This window comes from Myotis daubentonii, chromosome 1 (genome assembly GCF_963259705.1).
Source record: "Myotis daubentonii chromosome 1, mMyoDau2.1, whole genome shotgun sequence".
Classification (NCBI taxonomy): Eukaryota; Metazoa; Chordata; class Mammalia; order Chiroptera; family Vespertilionidae; genus Myotis; species Myotis daubentonii.
This window is the reverse complement of record NC_081840.1, coordinates 63,154,156-63,175,605: the sequence shown is the minus strand read 5'-3', so window position 1 is coordinate 63,175,605 and position 21,450 is coordinate 63,154,156. Positions and strand designations below refer to the sequence as shown.

Here is a 21,450-nt window from a genome sequence, read left to right as displayed (position 1 = left end):
CCGGTGGCTGTTGCCTGTGCCAGCTGCTTTCAAGGCAGCAATGTCTGATTGGATGTGAGGCTGACAGAAAGGTGTGCAGCCGATGGAGGCTGCGGACCTGCTTCCTCTCCCAGGGACCTCATCAGTTAGGGGCTCTAGCGAGGGGGAACTGGGCAAGGGGGGGCCTGGCCTCTCCCACTAGCCCCGCCCAGGCTGTCAGGGACGAGGAAGCCCCGCCCCCCGCCGGGCTCGCGCCGCCTCGCTCAAGTCCAAACCCGGCCTCTAGCCTCTTACCCACGACCCTCGGCCGGGCAGCCGCCAGAACCTCCAAGCGTCCTGCGGGCTGCAGCTTCCACCCCGGAGGGGAGAGCGACATGGCGGCGGCCAAGCCCGAGAACCTGTCTCTGGTGGTTCACGGACCCGGGGACCTGCGCCTGGTAAAACGGGAAGGGGAGTGGGGAGCCGAGCCCGACCCTGCCCTCTGGCCTTGGAGCCCAGGTGGGCCCACTCGCCCGTTCCAGCGCGGCCCGGCCCTGCTCCTCGGTCCCGGCCACTCGGATCCTAGTTGGTTACCATGTTGGGGGGAGGGGGAGGGAGGCGGTTGGCATGTGATGCGAACGGCCGGGTTGGTGGCGCGCGCCTCCCGGAACGGAGCCCGAGGCCGGCACGTGGCTGGAGCCCGGAAGGTTGCGAGGTGATTGCTAGTGCACCTCGGTCATTGCGCTTCTCAGCAGGGATACCGGGAGGCTGCCTGACTTGGGACGTGCCCTAAATTTCTCTGGGCAGACAGTGCCGGGCAGAAAGGGGGGCCAGGGGGACATTTAAAAGCTGTAGAGCTCGTATTTAACCCCTTTTGCTTGGAGCTGATAAAACCTCCTTTGCAGGATTATTATGATCAGGAGAGTGCCCGGCACGTAACTAGGTACTCAGCTCCTCCCCGCTTTCCTTCCAGCACAAGCCTGCATCCCCAGGACTCCTGGTGTTCCCTGTGCCTCTGCCAGACTCCTGGGTCTTGAAAGTCTCGATGTCTATAAAGCTCCTTTCTTCCTTACCTCCCTTCGTCCACATCTGGCTCACTTTCCAGCCTTTTCCCTTTCTGACCCTGCTCCCTGTCCCTTTAAAAGGATTATGTATATTTTTCCTCCACCCAGACCCTGCCTCTGTTCCTTGGCTCCCGAGGCCAAAGTTTAGGAGTTTGGGGAGCTGCAAAGTCAGTTTTGGGAGTGTGCCAGGGCTCCCTTGACAAAGTCCATCTCAGATGGGCTTAGGATGGCAGTGGGTAAGTGGGCCGGGTGCCAGCCAGCCCTTTCGCTCCCTAACATATCCTTCCCCCTCAAAGAGAACATGCTTCACCAGGATGGAGATTACTCAGCTGGGTGGGCAGAGAGGAGGAGGACACTGCCCCTAACCATCTGTCTGCTCCAGGGGATAGACGGATGCAGCAACAATAACACAGTGTGAGGGCTTTGATGGAGGTCCCAGAGATGGATGCTGCTTGAGCTGATTGTTGAAGGTGTTGGTGTAAGAAACATCCAAATACATATGCCAGGGAACAAGAAATGAGATTTTGTCCTCTCTTGAGGGTGGTCTGCTTTAGGAGAGGTCCGAAAGGGGTGGATATATATTAGAAGAAGGGGGTCTGAAAGTGTATGTCAAAGGTGTGCTAACCTAGATGCATAGAAAGAATGGCCAGGGCTTAAGGCAAAGATAAGCCTTTTACTAAAGAAGTTATAGCCCTGGCTGGTGTGGCTCAGTTGGTTGAGTGTAGTCCCATGCACCAAAGGGCCCCGGTTCGATTTGGGGCACATGCCCAGGTTGTGGGCTCCATCCCTGGTGGTGGTGTGCAAGAGGCAGCCTGATGTTTCTTACATCAATGTTTCTCTCTCCTTCTCTCGCTAAAATCAACAAAAACATATTTAAAAAGAAGTTATATACCTGCAGTGTGACTATTCACCATGACCTTCCCAGTTAGGAATTTAGGATCACATCACCCTGTGAGGTTACTTTCCATAGAAGTCCTTTTTCATTTACAATTTCCCCTTTTGGTCACGTATCAATCTGAAGGATGCGTTGATGACCAAACTTTTGTTCTGATAGTGTGGTCAGTCTCCCAGAGCTAGGAAGGCTTGTTCCCAGGAAGTCTCAGTATCTACATTGTCTTGACCATTGGGGATGGGGCAATACCATAACCATGGTATACGAGTTGGAGTGGAATTTTCCCAAAAAGGGAAAGGCAGGCCAATGGAAAGCAGTCAGGTCTTATGGCCTTTGGTTGTGAAAAAAAGCACTCTAGATTATTGCTGTTCTCTGAACCATTAGGACCCAAGGTTTGCCTTCTGTCTCATTTTTCTGTGTTTGGCATCTAGTATAACATTTACATAAGCCATGAAAAGAGTATTAACAGTTATTTTACATATGTTCAGTAATCATAAGCAGTGGAACTAGATAGAAAAATCCAAAGGACAAGTATAGGTATTTGTATGACTAACATTAGCAAACAGGTAAAGACAATCAAATAACGAATTCTGAGTTCAGTGCCAATCCATAGTTATACAGGCTTTGTCGATGTCTTGGGACAGCTGTCTACCTCTGATGTCAGCAACTTCTCATTCTGGAGGAGTCTTTGATGTCCCCTATAGGCAGAGGTGCATATCAGAGACAGGGGTAGATGTCCATGGTTAGGCGCCTGATAAGGTCCCTGTCAATGAGGTTGGAGAGTTTCTTTTATTTTATGTCCTTTCTAAAGAACAATATCTCAAGACTTTGTCTCCTGGGAGCTTGCTGTGAAAGCAAGCAGTTAAAAACTTGGCATTTGCTTGAAGTGACTTTTATCTATCAAACACTGGCCATTGTGTAAGATGTTCACTCCTACGTTCCTTCATCAAAGTCCAGCTTAAATGCACTATGATGTCTGGAGGAATGCAAAGCTCGAAAAGTGGGAAGTTGGGGAGCAGGGAAGAGCCAAGTGACACTCTTGGGTTTCCCATAGCCTCCACTATTCTTTTTTTTTTTTTTTTTAAATCCCTTAACCTCTAGAAATATTTCATAGACATCGAAGTCAGTTATTAACATGAACTTATTTCTGTAAAACCCAGATTAAAAAAAAGACATGTCTGTTTTACTTAAATCAAGTAAGTTAGGCTGACTTATTTACTAAGGATTAATCTCAGATCACGTGAACTTCAAAGCATGAGTTAGTTTCTATATTTATGAGAATTTTAGAACACTCAGTCCTCACAATGCTTCACAAACTTTTATTTTCCCCCACTATGTTTTTTTAAATTGTGGATGAATCATTTATTTATTTGTTTCAATGTGCTTCAGGCATGCAACAGCTCTGGCCACCAACACAGGCATCAAGTTAGGATAAACTAAGGACTATACATCTGCTTTGTCCTTGATTGACATAAGAGCAACACCACCAGTCAGGTGTCTCCTTGCCCATTGCCAAGGGGTCCTAATATGATTTTACTGATTTCAGAGAGAGATAGAGGGAGAGAGATAGAAACAGCAATGATGTGAGAGAACCATTGGTTGGATGCCTCCTAAATCCCCCCACTGGGGATCAAGCCAGAAACCTACCTGGGTATGTTCCCTGACCAGGAATCAAACCATGTCCTGGTTCATGGGTCAATGCTCAACCACTGAGCGACACTGGCCTGGTGCTTCACAAACTTTCTGAGATGGACCAATCTTATTTTTTTCTCTCAATTGGCCATGGGCCAGTTTATTTGTATTGCTACCTTTGGATGTTACAGTAATGTCAAAATGCTGTAAACATTTCTAAAGCTCCTGTTAGTTTATGTACATATTGTATCACATATCAATAAAAGTTCATTGATAAGATAACACCTTATCTCCCTTATTCCTGATAGCCAGCTCTACCAGATTTTAGGCACAAGCATCTGGATAGGGAGAACAGGAACAATACAGTCCTCGTGTCCAGGGAGCTGAATACCATGGAGAGTTATCTATAGAATTTACATATACCTCTCCAGGCATTGATACACGCCTGAATGTTTTATAATTAGCTGTATGTGAAGAGAACAAGTTAAAGGGAAAATAATTTTAGGATTATGGGGTTGATCTTTAATTATAAAGAGCAGGATCAAGTTTAAACATTAATGAGTTCCGTGAAGATATGAGTTGTTATTATTTCTGTCTTTTGAATTTTGTCATACTCTCAACTTTCTTTCTTTTTTTAAAATTAAATCTTTATTGTTCAGATTATTACAGTTGTTCCTCTTTTTTCCCCCCATAACTCCCCTCAACCCAGTTCCCACCCCACCCTCCGCCCTCACTCCCCACCCACTGTCCTCATCCATAGGTGCACGATTTTTGTCCAGTCTCTTCCCACACCCCCCACACCCCTTTCCCCCCAAGAATAGTCAGTCCATTCCCTTTCTATGTCCCTGATTCTATTATAATTACCAGTTCATTCTGTTCATCAGACTATTTATTCACTTGATTTTTAGATTCACTTGTTGATAGATGTGTACTTGGTGTTCATAATTTGTATCTTTACCTTTTTCTTCTTCTTCCTCTTCTTAAATGATACCTTTCAGCATTTCATATAATATTGGTTTGGTGGTGATGAACTCCTTTAGCTTTTCCTTATCTGTGAAGCTCTTTATCTGACCTTCAATTCTAAATGTTAGCTTTGCTGGATAAAGTAATCTTGGTTGTAGGTTCTTGGTATTCATCACTTTGAATATTTCTTGCCACTCCCTTTTGGCTTGCAAAGTTTCTGTTGAGAAATCAGCTGACAGTCGTATGGGTATTCCCTTGTAGGTAACTGAGTTTCTTTCTCTTACTGCTTTTAAGATTCTCTCTTTGTCTTTTGCTCTTGGCATTTTAATGATGATGTGTCTTGGTGTGGTCCTCTTTGGATTCCTTTTGTTTGGGGTTCTCTGCGCTTCCTGGACTTGTAAGTCTATTTCTTTCACCAGGTAGGGGAAGTTTTCTGTCATTATTTCTTCAAATAGGTTTTCAATATCTTGCTCTCTCTCTTCTGGCACCCCCATAATTCGAATGTTGGTACGCTTGAAGTTGTCCCAGAGGCTCCTTACACTATCTTCATATTTTTGGGTTCTTTTTTTCTTTTTGTTTTTCTGGTTGGGTGATTTTTTGCTTCTTCGTATTTCAAATCTTTGACTTGATTCTTGCGATCCTCTAGCCTGCTGTTGGAACTCTTTATAATATTCTTTTTTTTTTAATTAAATCTTTATTGTTCAGATTATTACATTTGTTCCTCTTTTTTCCCCCCATAACTCCCCTCCTCCCAGTTCCCGCCCCACCCTCCACCCTCACTCCCCACCCACTGTCCTCATCCATAGGTGCACGATTTTTGTCCAGTCTCTTCCCGCATCTCCCACACCCCTTTCCCCCCCAAGAATAGTCAGTCCATTCCCTTTCTATGTCCCTGATTCTATTATGATCACCAGATTATTTGTTCACTTGATTCTTCGATTCACTTGTTGATAGATGCATGTTTGTTGTTCATAATTTGTATCTTTACCTTTTTCTTCCTCTTCCTCTTCTTAAAGGATACCTTTCAGCATTTCGTATAATACTGGTTTGGTGGTGATGAACTCCTTTAGCTTTTCCTTATCTGTGAAGCTCTTTATCTGACCTTCAGTTCTGAATGATAGCTTTGCTGGATAAAGTAATCTTGGTTGTAGGTTCTTGGTATTCATCACTTTGAATATTTCTTGCCATTCCCTTCTGGCCTGCAAAGTTTCTGTTGAGAAATCAGCTGACAGTCGTATGGGTATTCCCTTGTAGGTAACTGAGTTTCTTTCTCTTGCTGCTTTTAGGATTTTCTCTTTGTCTTTTGCTCTTGGCATTTTAATGATGATGTGTCTTGGTGTGGTCCTCTTTGGATTCCTTTTGTTTGGGGTTCTCTGCGCTTCCTGGACCTGTAAGTCTATTTCTTTCACCAGGTGGGGGAAGTTTTCTGTCATTATTTCTTCAAATAGGTTTTCAATATCTTGCTCTCTCTCATCTTCTGGCACCCCTATAATTCTGATGTTGGTACGCTTGAAGCTGTCCCAGAGGCTCCTTACACTATCTTCGTATTTTCGGATTCTTTTTTCATTTTGCTTTTCCAGTTGGGTGTTTTTTGCTTCTTCGTATTTCAAATCTTTGACTTGATTCTTGCGCTCCTCTGGTCTGCTGTTCGGAGTCTGTATAGTATTCTTTATTTCAGTCAGTGTATGCTTAATTTCTAGTTGGTTCTTTATCATAACATCGAGGGTCTCATTAGATTTCTTGTAGATCTCATTAAGTTTATCGGCAGCTTCTAGACAGTTCTTGAGAGACCATAAAAGTGTGGTTCTGAACTCTATATCTTCCATTGACAATTTTGTCCTGTTTCTTTGTCTCCGCATTTTTTTTTATGCTTTCTTGGTGTACCCCCTAGTGGTCTTTGTGCGCAGCCTTGTTGTAGTTAAGCCTTGATTGTTGTAGTTAATACTGGGGGGATTTGACCTCCAGGCCAACTGGCTGTGAGAGTCAGCTGTGTCTGCAGTGGGAAAACTTCTGTCCTCTGGGGAGGTGCTAATCTAGCCTTTGCCTGAGGCTATCTGGCAAATGGCTCTGTGCAGGGCTTGGGCGGGGCGGGTCGCACTGGATCAAACAGGGCGGGGGGAGGGAGCAGTAATGGCTGCTCTCAGTTCCGTCCCTAGGTGCTCTGCCTCACAGAGTCCCAGCAACCGCTGCAAACCTCGAAGAGAAAGCTGCCTTCCAGTTCCGACCAAAGCCAGACAGTCCCGCTTCTCCCGTTTGAGTCTGGGTCCCTAGAGACTCGCCCGGATCTGGAGCTCAGAGTCTGAAACTCCCTCCCGATTGAAAACAACAACCGCGCCCTCCACCGCCAGCCCGCTCCGCACGCACTTCGCACCTGAGTATTTCACTTCAGCACTGCGCCTCCTCTGAGTCTGGATATGCTATTCTCTTTCCTCCTAGTTGTAGAATTTCCACTCAGCCAGCCTTCCTGTGGTTCTGGATGATGTTCGTTCCGTCTTTTAGGTGTACCCTTGAATTGGTTGTTCGAGGCAGCAATCTCCGGCGTTAACCTATGCCGCCATCTTGGTTTCTCTATAATATTCTTTATTTCAGTCAGTGTATGCTTAATTTCTAGTTGGTCCTTTTTCATAGCCTCGAGGGTCTCACTAGATTTCTTGAGGGTCTCACTAAATTTATCGGCGGTTTCTAGAAAGTTCTTGAAAAACCTTAAAAATGTGGTTTTGAACTCTATATCCAGTAGTTTGCTTTCCTCCATTTCTGTCATTTGTGTCCTTTTTCTTTGTCTCCACATTATTTATGCTTCCCTGTGTTGATAGAGTGGCTTTGTGTGCTAGGTGTCCTATAGGGCCCAGTGGCTCAGCCTCCCCAATTACCTGAGGTGGACACTCTTGGTGCATCCCTTTGTGTACAGTCCTGTTGTAGTTAAGCCTTGATTGTTGTAGGTATCACTGAGAGGAATTGACCTCCAGGCCAATTGGCTGTGAGAATCAGATGTGTCTGCAGTGGGAGAACTTCTGTGCTGGAGACACCCTTCTGGGCAAGAGTTGCTTCAGTGGGGCTTTGGTGCTCACTGAGTCTGCCCCCTGAGTGTGTCCCTTATGGATCTGAGGAGTTGTAATCTGGATGGTCCCACTCTGACCACTGGGTACACTGGCTCTTGGATCCCTAAGGAGGCGCTAATTTAACCTCTGCCTGAGGCTAGCCAGCAGGAGCTATGGAGAGATCTGCAGATTCCTCTTCTTTGTTTGGGGTTTGGAGGTGCCCAGATGAGGCCCAGCTGTGAAGCAATGCAAGCTGCTGTGGGGCCTTGGGCCTTCTTTTGGATGTTCTTGGTCTCTCTGACCCAGCTGCAGTTTGTTAGGTAATTTTCAGATTACAAAGGGCCAGGCCTTTCATATGCAAAAGCCTCTGTGCACAGCTTGGGTGGGGCAGGGTCTCAGGGAATCAACAGGGTGGAGCAAACAGCTATGGCTGATCCTCAGTCCTACCCTAAGAGGCCCCAAGTCTCAGTGTCCCGGTAATTGCTACAAGCACCTCTGAGAGAAAGCCGCCCTCGAGTTCCTACTGATGCCAGACAGTCCAGTTTCTCCCCGTATGAGTCTGGGTCCCCAGAGACTCGCCCAGAACTAGAGTTTAGAGCAGTCGTGAGCTTGAGACTCCCTCCCAATTGAAAAAGACAACCATGTCCTCAGTTGCCAGCCCTTTCCACATGCGCCTTTTTACTTCTGCACTTTACTTCCGCACCCCCTCTGAGTCTCAGTGTGCTTTTCTCTTTCCCTCTAGTTGTAGAATTTCCACTCAGCCAGCCTTCCTGTGGTTCTGGATGATGTCCGTTTTGTCTTTCAGTTGTATTTTTGAAGTGGTTGTGCGAGGCAGCAATTTCAGGTGTTTACTTATGCCACCATCTTGGTTTCTCTTCGAAAATCACTATCAGCTTTCTTAACATTTGTGATTCATTGTGGTTTTGTTTCTCATTCTAAATAAATAATCATTTTTGTACCTAAAAGAAAAAATAATTGTCTAGCAAGTTCATGTATGGTTATGCTCACACGTTTTGAATTAGGAGGAAATTATTTTTCAAGTTTATTTATTCATCACAGCTGAGGATTAAATAATCCTTTACCCATCCTGCATGGATTCAGTTGTAGGTGCTGGGGAAGCTCAGAGAGGAAGGGGTCACCTTCCCAGCTAGTGGGGATAGAGAAGCCTTCTTGCAGGTTTTTGTTTCATTCCGAGTTCATGATTCATGCCTACTAGACAGCCCACCTGGATGTCCCCAAATACCACAATCCCAACACATCCAAACCTCAATCTCCCCCAATTCCCACGGGAATTAGGAAGTCATTCCTAATGCCTCTTTCCCCTCACTTCTCATCTCTTGTGGGATCTTGAAGAAGGAGAGGGATCACCCAGTGGTGAAATGGTTCCTGGGAGGTAAGCAATGAGCACAGAGTGAGTTTGAGAATTCAGGAGGCTTGGAGCACTGACAGCCTGGGCTGGAGACTGGCTGGGTGGACTTTGGGAGCGTGTCTGACCCTTCTACTTTGATCCCATTTGCCAGGACCAGTGCCAAGAACAAAGCCTCTTAGGACAAAATGGCCAACTGGGAAACCTTTGGATTTTCCTCCCACCCTCAAAACACCCTTTAGGCATTCTAAGGGAGGGAAATTGACGGGGCAGGAGAGCAAAAATAAGGCCTTCCGCTCTGCTTTCCTTAAGTGTGCAGGACAGCCAGCCAACTGGCTGACAGGAGACCTGGCAGGCGGGAGAAGGTGGGTTTTGAGGACCTGGGGCATGGACGACCACCTTCGAGCCATGCCTGTTGCCCCTCACTCTGAGGCAGGGGGTGTGGCTTTACATCTTATTTACAATAGATAGAATGAAGCCCAAAACATTGCTGGCGTCTTAACCTCACATTCTTTCATATCCCAGTCTTTATTTATTTTATTTTATTTTTATTTTTTAAAAATATATTTTATTGACTTTTTACAGAGAGGAAGGGAGAGTGATAGAGAGTAACATCGATGAGAGAGAAACACCGATCAGCTGCCTCCTGCACACTCCTACTGGGGATGTGCCGGCAACCAAGGTACATGCCCCTGACTGGAATAGAACCCGGGACCCTTCAGTCCGCAGGCTGACGCTCTATCCACTGAGCCAAACCGGTTGGGGCTATATCCCAGCCTTTAAAGGAGCAGTCAAATTCTCTAGTAGTGACATGGATACAAGGGAAACACAGCCCGACTGGGCGTGGCTCAGTGTGTGTCAACCTATGAACCAGGAGATTGTGGTTCAATTTCTGTTCAAGGCACATGCCCTGGTTGTGGGCCCGATCCTCAGTGGGGGCCAGATGATCTCCGATCAATGATTCTTTCTTATCATTGATGTTTCTCTCTTTCCTTCTCTCTTCCTCTCTGAAATCAATAAAAATATTTTTTTAAAAGAAAGAGAACAAGGGAAATACAACTTTTCTCCCAAACAATAAAAGCTTTGCCCTTTCAAAAGGAAAAGGACAAGGTTGTCCAGCGCTGGTTCAACCATACCGGGAGCTAATTATAGGAAAAGAACTTTGGTTTTCTTTTGTAACAAGCTGTCTATTTACTCTGAGTTGGGCACTCTCTTTTATGATTATCTTCATTAAACAGAGGATGAAATTCAGGGTACAAAGAGGTTATGTAATTACCCCGAGGTCACAGAGCTGGTGGCAGGGAGCCTGGGTTTGTACATGGACAGGCGATTCTAGGGTCTGCACTGCACCACTCAGGTTGGCTGGAGGAGGGAAAAGGCACTTTCTTCTGATTTCTTCTCATGTTGAGGCCAGTGCTACACCCCATGCAAAATATACAGAGGGTGTGAACTCAGATGTTCCGGCAGAAGTAGAGGAAAGGGGACCATTAAGATATATTTAGAAACATATTTAGGCTAATTTGAGAAACTATATTTAGGAAAGGCAAGATAACATTTAGGATGCTAGAGGCACCTGAGGTGATTACATATTCCCCCAGTATTTCCATGATTTATTCAGGTGGGGGCGGGGGAAGAGTGTAAAATGGGAAGACCTCAAGGGGATAGAAGGGAGAATATGTATGTGAACTGTTGGGGTCCAGCCCCATCAGGTCCAGGGGTTCCCAAAGGTGTGGACGGGGTCGGTGAAGAAGGAAGGACACAGAGGCAGCGTTCAGTTGATCAGCATGGTTGGGTTCTCTCTTTATTGTTCTATATCATCTATATTTATACTATTTGATACCATAAGCATGCCTCTATAATTACATCATGGTATGTTTCGGGAAACCTACAGTTCCTAGTTTCATTTTCATAATCCTGTCTCTATATAGTTCTGTTGAGTTTAATACTGTCTAGGTTAATCTCTGTGTTCCATTATAAGGGTTATTCCGAGGTCACTATTCTATTGCTCTACTGATAAGCTACAAGGAAGTGACTGAAGGAGTTTATCCTACCCAGTAAAGGTTATGTCCTCCCAGCCTCGCTGCTTGCCTTCCCTGGGACTGCCCTGTGTCAGTGGGTCTCCAGGGGTATAGGCTTTGGTGCTTTCCCTGGTGGGCAGACCCCTGGGGATGTGGGCCCAACAAGTCCCCAATTTATTGTCAACAGTCTTAGTCCAAGTCCTTCATAAGTAGGGGGATTTACTGATTTATTCTCTTCCTTAGTCCTATTAACCCCTAACCTGGGGAAACAACCTTTCTCGGGGAGGTGGTCCTGGTTAAAACACATAGCGCTTAAGAGGGGGAGCAAACATATGTCACATACGCCAGGTCCCTTGAAACATAAGCTGTGCAGATGTTTCTTCCCTGCAGCGACTGCGTCAAGTAGCAAGGGTGGATCGGCTTCCAGCAGTGAACTATTTATGACTTAAAGTGAAAAAATGCTGGGAAACTGACATAACCACAATAAAAAACAGTTACTCAACTCATCTCTTGCTACTATCACTCACAGATAAGAAATTGGGTTTAGGAAACCTTGAATGTGCCTGATTGGGCCGTGGGAATAAGAGTGAAAGTTCCAGATATCAGAGGACCTAACGAACTTTGATAAATGGGAAATAGGATAAATGAAAGAATATCACCATCAAAACCTGAGAAAGAAAAGGAGATTGAGTAAACAGGATTGTAGCCAACATCACCAATAAAAAACAAGGAACCATGAACAAAAAGCAAGGTTTTATTAGTAACTATGCTGTGATAACTTTCTAATACTCTGTGAGCGCCACAGCTGGGCTTGGGCTGATACTTACAAACTTAAGGGCTGATCTTTAACATGGTCTTGTGCTCAGGTGGCATGTCTCCTGCTGAGAGGGGAGTCAGGAGCCAAGCTGAGTTGTAAGGGTGATGAGAGTCAGCAAGAAAAGGCATAAAAGGAAAGTTGATTCATGGGGAAAGGTATTTAAATTCTCCATAAAGCCCAACCGACATGGTTCAGTGGTCGAGCATCAACCTATGAACCAGGACGTCACCGTTTGATTCCGTCAGGGCACATGCCAGGGTTGCGGGCTCAATCCCCAGTGTGGGACTTGTAGGAGACAGCCAATCAATGATTCTTTCTCATCACTGATGTTTCTATCTCTCCCTTCATTTCTGAAATCAATAAAAAATAATATCTAAAAAATAATAATCGCTTCATCATAAAGTGTGTTTTGCTACTCAAGAAAAACCAGGCTATTGGCGCAGCACCCCCTAGTGTCTGGGAAGGTCACTGCAGTCTTGATCCTGTGGGAAGGTCAAAGCTGGTCCCCTCTGTTAACTCCAGCAGATATCTACGGTAGTAATGTCTAGTGACACCCAGGGCCTGCTCCGTGTGCCCAGCAGTTGCTGTGAGCTGGAACCTTACCCCCTCTCCACTCTAAAATGGGGTGTTCAGGCCTAGCCTGGCTGGAGGCAAGCTACGAAAAGTATGCTGAGGAATTTTCTCCATACCTGAGTAGTGCCTTTAGGGGGCAGAGTGGCGTGCATTTCCATGTTTGAAATAAAGGCCTGTTTTAACCTGCAGTTAAAAAAATTTCACTCAGTATCACTGAAACAACTATACAGCAGTCCCTGTTGTTGTATAATGTCAGGTGTGGGACCAGCAACTTCTTTGAAAAAGATTTTGGTGATAGCTATCCTGAGTTGCCCATTTCTAAATGGATTCTCTGCCCGCTTCTTTCCCTCCCTCCCTCCCTCACGCCTGTCTTCTTTCCTTGCAGATGTAGCAGGTTTAAATTATGAAGAGATGAAAAACTGCCATGAGCCCCTCTGCCCACATCAGGCAGCCTTACCATTTACTGCCTTAGCGGTACCATGGGCAGTTTGCTAAGTCTCACCCTTCTCAGTCTCATCATATGGAAAATGAGATGATAACAGAAGGTACCACATAGGCTGCTGTGAGGGTTAAACGAGGTGATGCTTGTACAGCACTTAGCACAGAACCCGATACAAAGCAGTTGGTCAGCGTTAGCGTGATCACTTTGGGCTTGGTTTCACTGGAGGCAAGGAGTTCAAAGTAGCACTGAGCTACTTCAACAGAAAGGGCTGGTAATCTGAGATGAGCGAGAACCTCAGACCTTCCGTGGAAACACTGTTAGGGAGAATAGATATTTAACCAGTATAAGAACACCAGGTTTGGGGCAGAACACTACCTGGTTCTGAAGAGATTGAAGGCATGGTCTTTGGAATTAAGGTTATTATCTTGTGAGCTAAATAGCCCCATGTTGTGTATTGCTTACCTATGAAAGCATCTTGGGGAAGCTTTCAGCAGACAAGCTTTGAGTAGTGTCCCTCCCAGAGTGCTCTGCGTGTGGCCCCGCCCCGACCTCCTTCGTCACCCAATAGATGGCTCCTTGCGTCACCACCCCCGAAGGAGAAAAGGCATATTCCACCTTGGGGGTGCAGTGGGACGCACTGAAGCAGGCTTGGGAATCAGACACACCTGGGGTTAGCCCTGATATATCCACTCTGGCAGTATGATTTTGACCAAGTTATTGAACTTCCCAGCCTCAGGTTTCTCATCTGCAAATTATGGGCTACGGTGAGGACCATGTGCCATGATGTGTGTAAAGCCCAGAACACTGTCTGGCACATAGTAGGTGCTGTGAACATTTCATATCCCTTCTTCCTCTTTTAGGCTGCATTCAAAGAATCGTATATAATACAGAGCTAATATGCTAATTAGACCGGATGGCAGAATGACCTGGAATGACCTGTGGGAGGGGGGCAGGGCCTCGAGGCAGCCGGGGACACGGAGGCCTACCCTTGCACGAATTTCGTGTATTGGGCCTCTAGTTAATAAAATAACCAGTTGGATTTGCCCACTCACTGTCTTTCCTCATCACGAGGAATTTCCTAGCCAGTTGACATTGAGGGAAAATAATAATAATAGCTGTATCCTGGCTGGGCAGCTCAGTTGGTTGGAGCATTGTCCCAATATGCCAAGTTTATGGATTTGATCTCCAGTCAGGGCACATACAAGGATCAGCCAATAAATGCATAAATAAATGGAACAACAAATCAGTTTTCTCTTTTTCCCTTCCTCTCTCTAAAATAAATAATAGCTGTGAACACGGAAATAATCAGATTGCTTTTTGAACCTGTGAACAGGTCCGATGTATTCCCAGAGGACCTCTAAAACTCCACAAAGGGTGTTTTGAAAGAGAGGGCCAAGTGTTGGTCTGTGCCCTGGTGTAGAGGGAAAAGAGTAGCTTCACACTTTTTCAGCCCTTGGAGCTGCTCTCATGTAGCTGCTAAAAACACCCTCTAACTTTCCCTGCCCTAGTTTGCCAGACCAAACAAATCTGTATCTAACAGTGTGTTTTCAGGAGAGAAGGAGCTGATAAGGAATGCAAATCTAGGTGGCAGCCCAAACATCCTTTCACCTGGGGATGCATACAGCGTACTTTTCTTTGAGCCCTAGGCAAAGTGCATCGTTGAGTGATGTGAGTGCAGCACTATTCAGTGTAGCCCCTCTGGCAGCCGCCCAGCAATGGTATGGGCTGAGCCTGTGTTAACTCTAAAAAGAAACATTTGAATGAAACGCCACTTTAATTTTTTTTTAAGTGAAAATGTTCATAAGGTAAATTTATTATGCATGCTAAATGATTTTTCTGTTTTATTTTCTTTAGGAGAACTACCCTATTCCTGAACCAGGCCCAAATGGTAGGTCCTTGGGATATTCAACATATTTTCTTATTTCCCCTGGAGTCACATGGGCATTGCTCCCTCACCCTCTCCTGCTACAATTTATACTTTTGCCTCTATTTAAAGCTATGCTTTTGTTAGGCTCCACCTCATCCACTGTCCACAGCGTAATTGGATACACTCCACTTGGCTGATGCAATAAAACAGACAGTGGTAGAATGAGAAGAGTTACCATATCAGACTACTGACTTTTGAGCATAAAACATCTTATGGACCAAACGCAGAATTGTCCTTTTGACCTTGGGATACTCTATACCCACTATAAGCTACTATTTGGGTGGCAGAATCCAAATTTTGAAAAGGAATGAGACTGCAGAACTTAATGTTTTGGTCAGAAAAGGGAGTATCATGCCAGGAAGACCAGCACCTGTCCAGTGGGGATGGGAGGGGCTGCATGGAACCCTGCCCCACTGCCCTAATCATCAGGTGCCGAAAGTGGGTGTGCACCCTGGGGCAGGGTTCCACCACCTTTGTTCCACTCTAGCCTCTCACTGTGCAAGCCTGTGGCTGAAATGACACACATTTCCTGGGTGGTGTCTACCTGGGCAAGTCATGCCACCCTATTGACTAAGGCAGATCCCTGCTGACAGTTTTCCAATCCCTCCCATCCCTGGAGTTTCCACTTGGTGATCTGTCAGTAAGGCTGAGAGCAAGGGGCAGGGTGTCTACAGATAGCTGATCTCACATCCAGTCAGTCAGGTCCCCTTTCTGTCCTTGATGAGTTAGGATGTGCTGTCCCACCTTACCCCACAACTGTAGCTTCTGGGTGAACATCAGCTTGAAGGAAGCGTTCCTGGAGTTCCCAGAGCTTTGCTACTCAAAGGTCAGTTAGGTTATTGGTTTACAGACAAGAGCTGTTTCTATCAGTATTTAGCAAGTAATGTATATCTAGGACTTATGTGTTTTCACCAAGATATCATTGTTAGAGAAGTGAAAGAGACAGCTCACTGTGTCCTGAACAGTTGGTGTTGATTCTAGAGGTGGCCAAACAAGGGCTGCATTTGACTCAAAGGGTCCTGGTACTGCTTTTCTCCTGGAGGCAGCATTCTGCTCTCACTTTCTTGCCTCTTTCTGTCCCGGAATTGGAAGGGGAAACAATGGTACATTTCAACTAGAGTTCTAGCAAGTAAGTTTTTTTTTTTTTAATGTTTTTATTGATTTGAGAGAGAAACATTAATGATGAGAATCATTGATTGGCTGCCTCCTGCACACTGTCTGCTGTGGATTGAGCCCACAACCTGGGCATGTGCTGCCCTGATTGGGAATCAAACCATGACCTCTTGGTTCATGGATTGATGCTCAACTACCAGCCACACTAGCCGGGCTAGCAAGTCGAATTTAACCTCTTATTACAAATTGGTAACTTCAAGAGAGGAAATTCTGAGATAATTTTCCTAACTCAAATGACTTTCCCTACCTTAGATTTCAGAATTCACCCTGCCATTTCTAACTATGTTCACCCAAACCAAAAGTGGAGAAAGTTCTACAGAGCCACACCTGGTGGATCACCTCAGGTTGGTGGCAAGGACAGTGTAAGATACCTGAGTGCACAGCACAGCTGTAGGTCTCTTTGTTTTTCTCAGGGAGATACTTGTAACATGGTCATCTCAGTCAGACTAGGCCAGTAATCCTTTAGGACTTATTTTAGCAAAGAGGCTCAGTACTATTATTATTTTAAACTTGGAAAACGGACAACAACAATACCACCGAATCTCACTATAGTCAAACCTATGAAGGTTGAAATGCCAGTTGAAATATTTGAGTGGCTTAAATTAACACGGCCGTTGTTAACAAAACCACAGGCATGAAAACATAGCTTGATAGCTCCTGAAGTGTTGCCAAGCCTAGATTCTGCCAGTCTCCCTTTCGTAAGATAAGAATCAGGCATAGTCTATTAATTGTCTAGTAACAGTTATCTCCTAGAAAACAGCTTTTTCTCTTAAATGATTAATAAATTTCTTCCTCCTAATAATATCTTATTTATGCAGTGTATTAGATTTCTTCAGAGAAACTGAACCGAGAGAGATTTGTTATATAGATTTATTATACATGTATACAGAAGGCAGGGGGAAGATCTATTTTAAAAGAATTGGCTCACGCCCTAGCTGGTTTGGTTCAGTGGATAGAGCGTCAGCCTGAGGACTGAAGGGTCCCAGGTTCGATTCCAGTCAAGGGCATGTACCTTGGTTGCGGGCACATCCCCAGTAGGAGGTGTGCAGGAAGCAGCTGATGGATGTTTCTCTCTCATCGATGTTTCTAACTCTCTATCTCTCCCTTCCTCTCTGTAAAAAATCAATAAAATATAAAAAAATAAAAAATAAAGAATTGGCTCACATGATTATTGGGGCTGGCAAATCTGAAGTTTGTAGGGCTGACCAGCAATCTGGAAATTTAGGTAAAATGTCACAGTCTTGAGCTTCAGAAAACCTCAATCTTATTTTTTTAAGGACTTCAACTGATTGAATGAGGCATATCCACATTATGGAGAGTAATCTGCTTTACAAAAAGTCTAATGATTATTTGTTTTTAAAAATTGAGGTATAATTGATATACAACATTATGTTAGTTTTGGGTGTTCAACATAATGATTCAAATTTGTATCTATTGTGAAGTGATCATCACAATGTCTAGTTAACATTCATCACCTCATATAGTTACAGTTTTTTCTTGTGATGAAAACTTCTACGATTTACTCTCTTGGCATCTTTCAGATAACACCGGATTATTAATTATAGTTACTATGCTGTACATTAGGTCTTCATGACTTATTTCACAACTGAAAGTTTGTGCCTTTTGACTTTCTTCACCCATTTCATCTATCCCCTACCCTCTGCCTCTGGCAACCACCAATCTGTTCTATGTATCTGTGAGCTTATTTTTGTTGTTGTTGTTCCTGGGTTTTTTAGATTCTACAATATCGTATTAGTGAGATCACTTGGTATTTGCCTTTTTCTGTCTGACTTACTTCACTTAGCATAATGCCCTGAAGGTCCATCCATGTTGTCACAAATGGCAACATGTCCTTTTTTATGGCTGAATAATATTCTGTTATGTATATGTACTACATTTTCTTTATCCATTTACCCATTGATGGGCACTTAGGTTGTTTCCATATCTTAAATATTAATCACATCTGAAAAATACCTTTACAGCCACATCTAGCGATTGACCAAACAACTGGGCACCATAGCCTAGCCAGCTTGGCACGTAGAGTTAACCCTCATATGCAGTTATTTTACTCTGTGGAAGCTTTCTTGCCTTGCAAGACTCAATCAAGGTTGCTGTTTAGCTTGCCTTCCTCTGTGGCCTAAATTGTGTACCTGGCCTTTGAAGCCAAGCCCTCTCCTTCATCTAGAGCAGTGGTTCTCAACCTGTGGATCGCGACCCCTTTGGGGGTCAAATGATCCTTTCACAGGGGTCACCTAAGACCATCAGAAAACACATATATAATTACATATTGTTTTTGTGATTAATCACTATGCTTTAATTATTTTCAATTTGTAACAATGAAATTGGGGGTCACCACAACATGAGGAACTGTATTAAAGGGTCGCTGCATTAGGAAGGTTGAGAACCACTGATCTAGAGAATCGCCTCAGGGTAATTGAAGGGTTGTTCCTGCCTTCACTTGTTTTCTCCGTCTCCTTTTTCTTATCAGAGGTGCTGCTGAAGATGCATTCCGTTGGAATCTGCGGCTCAGATGTCCACTACTGGCAGCATGGTCGAATTGGGGATTTTATTGTGAAAAAGCCAATGGTTCTGGGTCATGAAGCATCAGGAACAGTCGTGAAAGTGGGGTCATTGGTAAAGCACCTACAACAAGGTGAGCAAAGCCCTTCAGCTAATGGATTAATTTATTCATTCAACATCAATATCTATGCATGCTTTCTCGGGGCCGGGCTCCCTGTTAAACACTGGGATGCAACAGTCAGCAAAACAGCCTTGGTCCCGAAACACATGGACCTTAACCTTCCACAGTGGGAGACAGAGCTGGGACACACAGATAGTTACTTAATTACAATTGTGTTGAGGACAGCAGAGAAGAAAACAGGGTGCAATTGGTGTATTTTACTCAGACCCCTGGCTTGTCTGAGGAAGGGACAATTAAGCCAAGCAGGCAAGTAAGAAATAAGCCAGGTACCAGGGTGGGGAAAGCGTTCCAGGCCCAGGAACCACAATATGCCTCCGCATACTAACAACCAGGGCCTGCAAAGCAATCTTTGATTTTATTGGGTGACTAGAAAACCACCAATATGTTTCTAGATTGGCTTGGTTCATGCTCTCAGAGGGAGGAATTCTTGGCTGAGGCAGATTATGATATATTCCCCAACACAGTGAATTAAATCCAAGCTGTCTTAGCATAGCTAGCTGTTGGCTTTAACCTTCTTTTCCTGATGAGGCCACTATATAGTCTGGAGATAATGTTAGATTATTTGGAGGATGGGGGAGGTTGGTAGGAGGTGCCGTCCTATGTTAGTTAGAAAACTCTCTGAGCCCAGTTACATAGGGAGAGATAGACCAGCTCTGAAGAAGCTAGACGTGTGTCTCATTCAGGAATGTTAAGTCAGGCCCTTTATCATCAGTAAAGTTGAGAAACCCCCTGAGTTTTTGCAGGGTTCTTCCAATGTGGAAGGTTCATAGCTTCTAAACAGTCACTGATTGGTTCTCACCTGTGAGACGAGATCTCTAAATATATGTCATAACAAGAAGTGTGTGTGTATGTGTGTGTGTGGGGGGGGGTGAGGGAGGGGTGTCTCTAAATTTAAGTTATAACAGGTGCTTAGTCAGTGTCGACAATAGATCCAGCCTTACCAGGTGCTTTGAGGGCTATAGAAAAAGGAGAATATAAGATCCTTGGATGCTTTGATCTACTTGGGGAGACCAGACATCAGGATATATATACCAACAATTAGAGAACAAGCCCATAGGGTGAAGTGGTGAAACCAGTAAAGAATGGGCTCTAGAAGTTCAAAGAAAGGCATTTGTCACGGACACAAGTGTGTCAGGGAGGTTCATGGAGCAGATAGGTCTGTCTTTGAGCCAGACATTTAACAATAATATTATGAGCCCTAGCCTGTTTGGCTCAGTGGATAGAGCGTCGGCCTGCAGACCAAAGTGTCCCAGATTTGAGTCCAGTCAAGGGCAGGTACCTTAGTTGCAGGTTCCTCCCTGACCCGGGCTCTGTTTGGGGCCGGTGCAGGAGGCAACCAACTGATGTGTTTCTCTCTATCTTTCCTTCTCTCTTCCACTCCCTAAAAATCAATGGAAACATCCTCGGGTGAGGATTAACAAAAACAAAACAAAACAAAACAAAACAAAACAAAACCCACAATAATAATTCTGAAAGGGCAGATAACATTTATTGATTTAATATTGTTATTCTCCAAGTTAAATACTTGACCATAAAACTACTTACTTTGTTCTTGAAACAACTCTACAAGATAGGCATTATTTTTCCAGATGAAGAAAGTGAAGCATGGAGATTGCCTGGGGTCATACACTAGTTAGCCTTAGAGCTAGGATGCCTGCCTTGGTCTTTCTGACACTAGAAAAAGTGTGCAGAGTCACTGGGCTGCCCAGCATGTGGAGACTTGAGCAAGGTTTTGTATTTGAATTTCTGAAGAGATCAGAAGCTAATATTCCAGTTAAGAGGAACAGCATAATAAAATTACCGAGGCAAGAGTTTTATGTCTGTTGTTAATAAACTCTGTGCTGCTCAGAGCAGAGGTTCTGTCTTGGGCAGTTAGGTGGGATGATAATTTGCATAATCTGTACAAAAGTCCCTCTTTAAAAAGCACCATACAACTGTGAGTTGTATTATTGTTGTTATTATGTAATAATAATTAGAAGACAAAACTGAATAATATAAACTCCACCTAATTATGGAAGATAAATACTAAGTTGGAGACTTCATTGTCAACGCTAAAAGCATAGTTTGGAGAAAGTTCACTGGGCAGCAGCGAAAGTAGAGGGCATAGAAGGAAGAGACATACAGGTAGAAGATCACATCTTCGTGGTCACAGGGATTTTTTGTGGGTACCGTCTTTTAGAATACAAAATTTTTATGTAATTGTTTCATTTGCTAACTTTGACTTGAAGCTCTCATCAACTAATCTAGAAAGAATAAAACCACTCCTTGAGTAGTTCTTGATATACTTGTTTATAAAATTTAAACATAAATATTAAAGAATCAATAAATCTAAGGCATGGAAGAATTCCTAATTTATATACAATCAGGCCATCTATCTTTTTAAAAAAATATATTTTATTGATTTTTTACAGAGAGGGTGGGAGAGGGATAGAGAGTTAGAAACATCGATGAGAGAGAAACATCGATCAGCTGCCTCCTGTACACCCCCTTACTGGGGATGTGCCTGCAACCAAGGTACATAACCTTGACCGGAATCGAACCTAGGACCCTTCAGTCCTCAGGCCAATGCTCTATCCACTGAGCCAAACCAATCAGGGCAGGCCATCTATCTTTTAAAAAAATATATTATTTTATTGATTTCAGAGAGGGGAAGGGAGAGAGGGAGAGAGACAGAAACATCAATGATGAGAGAGAATTATTGATCGGCTCCCTCCTACATGCCCCCCACTGGGGATCGAGCCTGAAACCTGGGCATGTGCCCTGACTGGGAATCAAACCTCAACCTCCTGGTTCATAGGTCGATGCTCAACCATTGAGCCACACCGGCCCGGCCACCAACACTATTTTAATGAGCATTAACTACATACCTGGACTCTACACTATTCT

The 21,450-nt window shown here is 44.4% G+C and overlaps 1 protein-coding gene and 1 pseudogene across 1 annotated transcript in view; one reads left to right on the top strand and one right to left on the bottom strand.

The window, feature by feature from the left end:
• The first annotated feature begins 213 nt into the window (after window positions 1–213).
• SORD (sorbitol dehydrogenase) overlaps window positions 214–21,450 on the top strand; it is a 38,517-nt gene continuing 17,280 nt past the window's right edge. The window contains exons 1-3 of the mRNA XM_059702571.1: window positions 214–416; window positions 14,618–14,651; window positions 18,352–18,516. Coding sequence (XP_059558554.1) covers window positions 354–416; window positions 14,618–14,651; window positions 18,352–18,516 — 262 coding nt within the window. The 5' untranslated portion in view covers window positions 214–353. The remainder of the gene's footprint in view (window positions 417–14,617; window positions 14,652–18,351; window positions 18,517–21,450) is intronic.
• Window positions 3,291–3,435, bottom strand: LOC132225070 (small nucleolar RNA SNORA48; annotated as a pseudogene).